Here is a 1382-nt window from a genome sequence, read left to right on the forward strand (position 1 = left end):
GCTTCTCTCTACTCCCTGCCCTCATCAAAGGCCATCAGGAAACAGCTGACTGCTTCATTAGTTAACCAGGCTACTTCACGGATAAGATGGGATGCTAGCATCTGCTTTTCCAAGTAATTTTAAAATTAAATAGATACTACATTTTAAGCAACAAGAATAACATCTCCTAGCAGTCAGGGCTATCGTTAGTTCCCTTCCTCAGTCAGATAGATCAGACAGAACACAGAAGCTGAAAGCTCAGGGTATGCTCAGGAAACAATGAGAAATCCAAGGCAGCCGGAGCCAGGAGGGGAGAAGCCCGAGACGATCCAGAAAGATGGTTGGTCCTGCACCTCCAAAGGCATCCTCTGCATTGCCATTTCCCTCTGTAACAAGTGAGTGTGTGCGTGCTCGCACAGGTCCGAGCCTGCAGAGGCAGTGTGGGGCGGCAGCGCTTACCTCTCTCTAGGCAGCTGGTGGTTGGGATTGTGGCGGCAGCGGACACTGAGGCCAAAGAGCTTGCGGGCAGTGCGTTGAATCTTCTGCCTCTGGACCTCCATGGCACTCTGCAGGAGCTTGTAGCGGTTCTGCAGGTCCCAGTCGTTGCCCCAGTGCTGATGGATGCTGCCGATGGTCAGGAAGTGGTTGCTGGGGAGACGCTTCATAAACGATTTGAACTCATCTAGCGAGACACAAAGGTCAGGAGAGGAGAGCTGAGTATGACAGCCCTCACCTGAGGCTGCCCAACCACCAGTAAAGCAGGCTGGAAAACAGACCTAAGTTGCTTGAGGCCCAGAGAACACGGCACCGCCTGCTCTGCTCCGAGCAGGAAGCGCAAAGGCCACTGCACTTCCGGTTTGCTGCTGCAGGAGGGAACCTGCATCCTGCATCCCTGTTGAAGACAGGGCATCCCAAACTCCTGTCATCTGAGTGCAACTTGATAATGATATTCTCATACCACTTGTACCTATACTTAATCAGAATCAATTAAACCACATTTTTATCCAACTCTACATAGAAAAGCATGTTCACATGCCATCAGTAGAATAGGAGCTATAAAAAGAAAGCGGTTAAAATAAGCATGATGCACACCATGTTAATAAATTCTAGCCAGATACTGTCACCTGCTAAATGACCAAACCCCTGGACTCGCTCTTACTTTGAAATACAGGGCGTGATAGAGGTGTCATCCTTTCCACTGTGTGATCCAGCCTTAGGGAAAGTTGTAAGTGTGTACCATTTTACAGCATGTCCCATTTTGGAAAACGCCAGCTTAAGAGATGGGGACACATCTTTGGGTCTCCCGGGTGAAGGTTTCTGCCTCACTTTGTGATGCTGAGTTTCCGAGTGTCAGCTCTCTAACTCTACATATAGGGGAACTGAAGCCCAGAGTGGGAAAATGA

General features: G+C 49.3%; 1 protein-coding gene across 1 annotated transcript in view; it reads right to left on the reverse strand.

Annotated features, from left to right (window-relative positions):
• BRINP1 (BMP/retinoic acid inducible neural specific 1) overlaps nucleotides 1–1382 on the reverse strand; it is a 172386-nt gene that overhangs the window by 25223 nt on the left and 145781 nt on the right. Inside the window, exon 7 of the mRNA XM_019648283.1 lies at nucleotides 439–661. Coding sequence (XP_019503828.1) covers nucleotides 439–661 — 223 coding nt within the window. The remainder of the gene's footprint in view (nucleotides 1–438; nucleotides 662–1382) is intronic.

Source organism: Hipposideros armiger, unplaced genomic scaffold (assembly GCF_001890085.2).
Source record: "Hipposideros armiger isolate ML-2016 unplaced genomic scaffold, ASM189008v1 scaffold_123, whole genome shotgun sequence".
Lineage (NCBI taxonomy): Eukaryota > Metazoa > Chordata > Mammalia > Chiroptera > Hipposideridae > Hipposideros > Hipposideros armiger.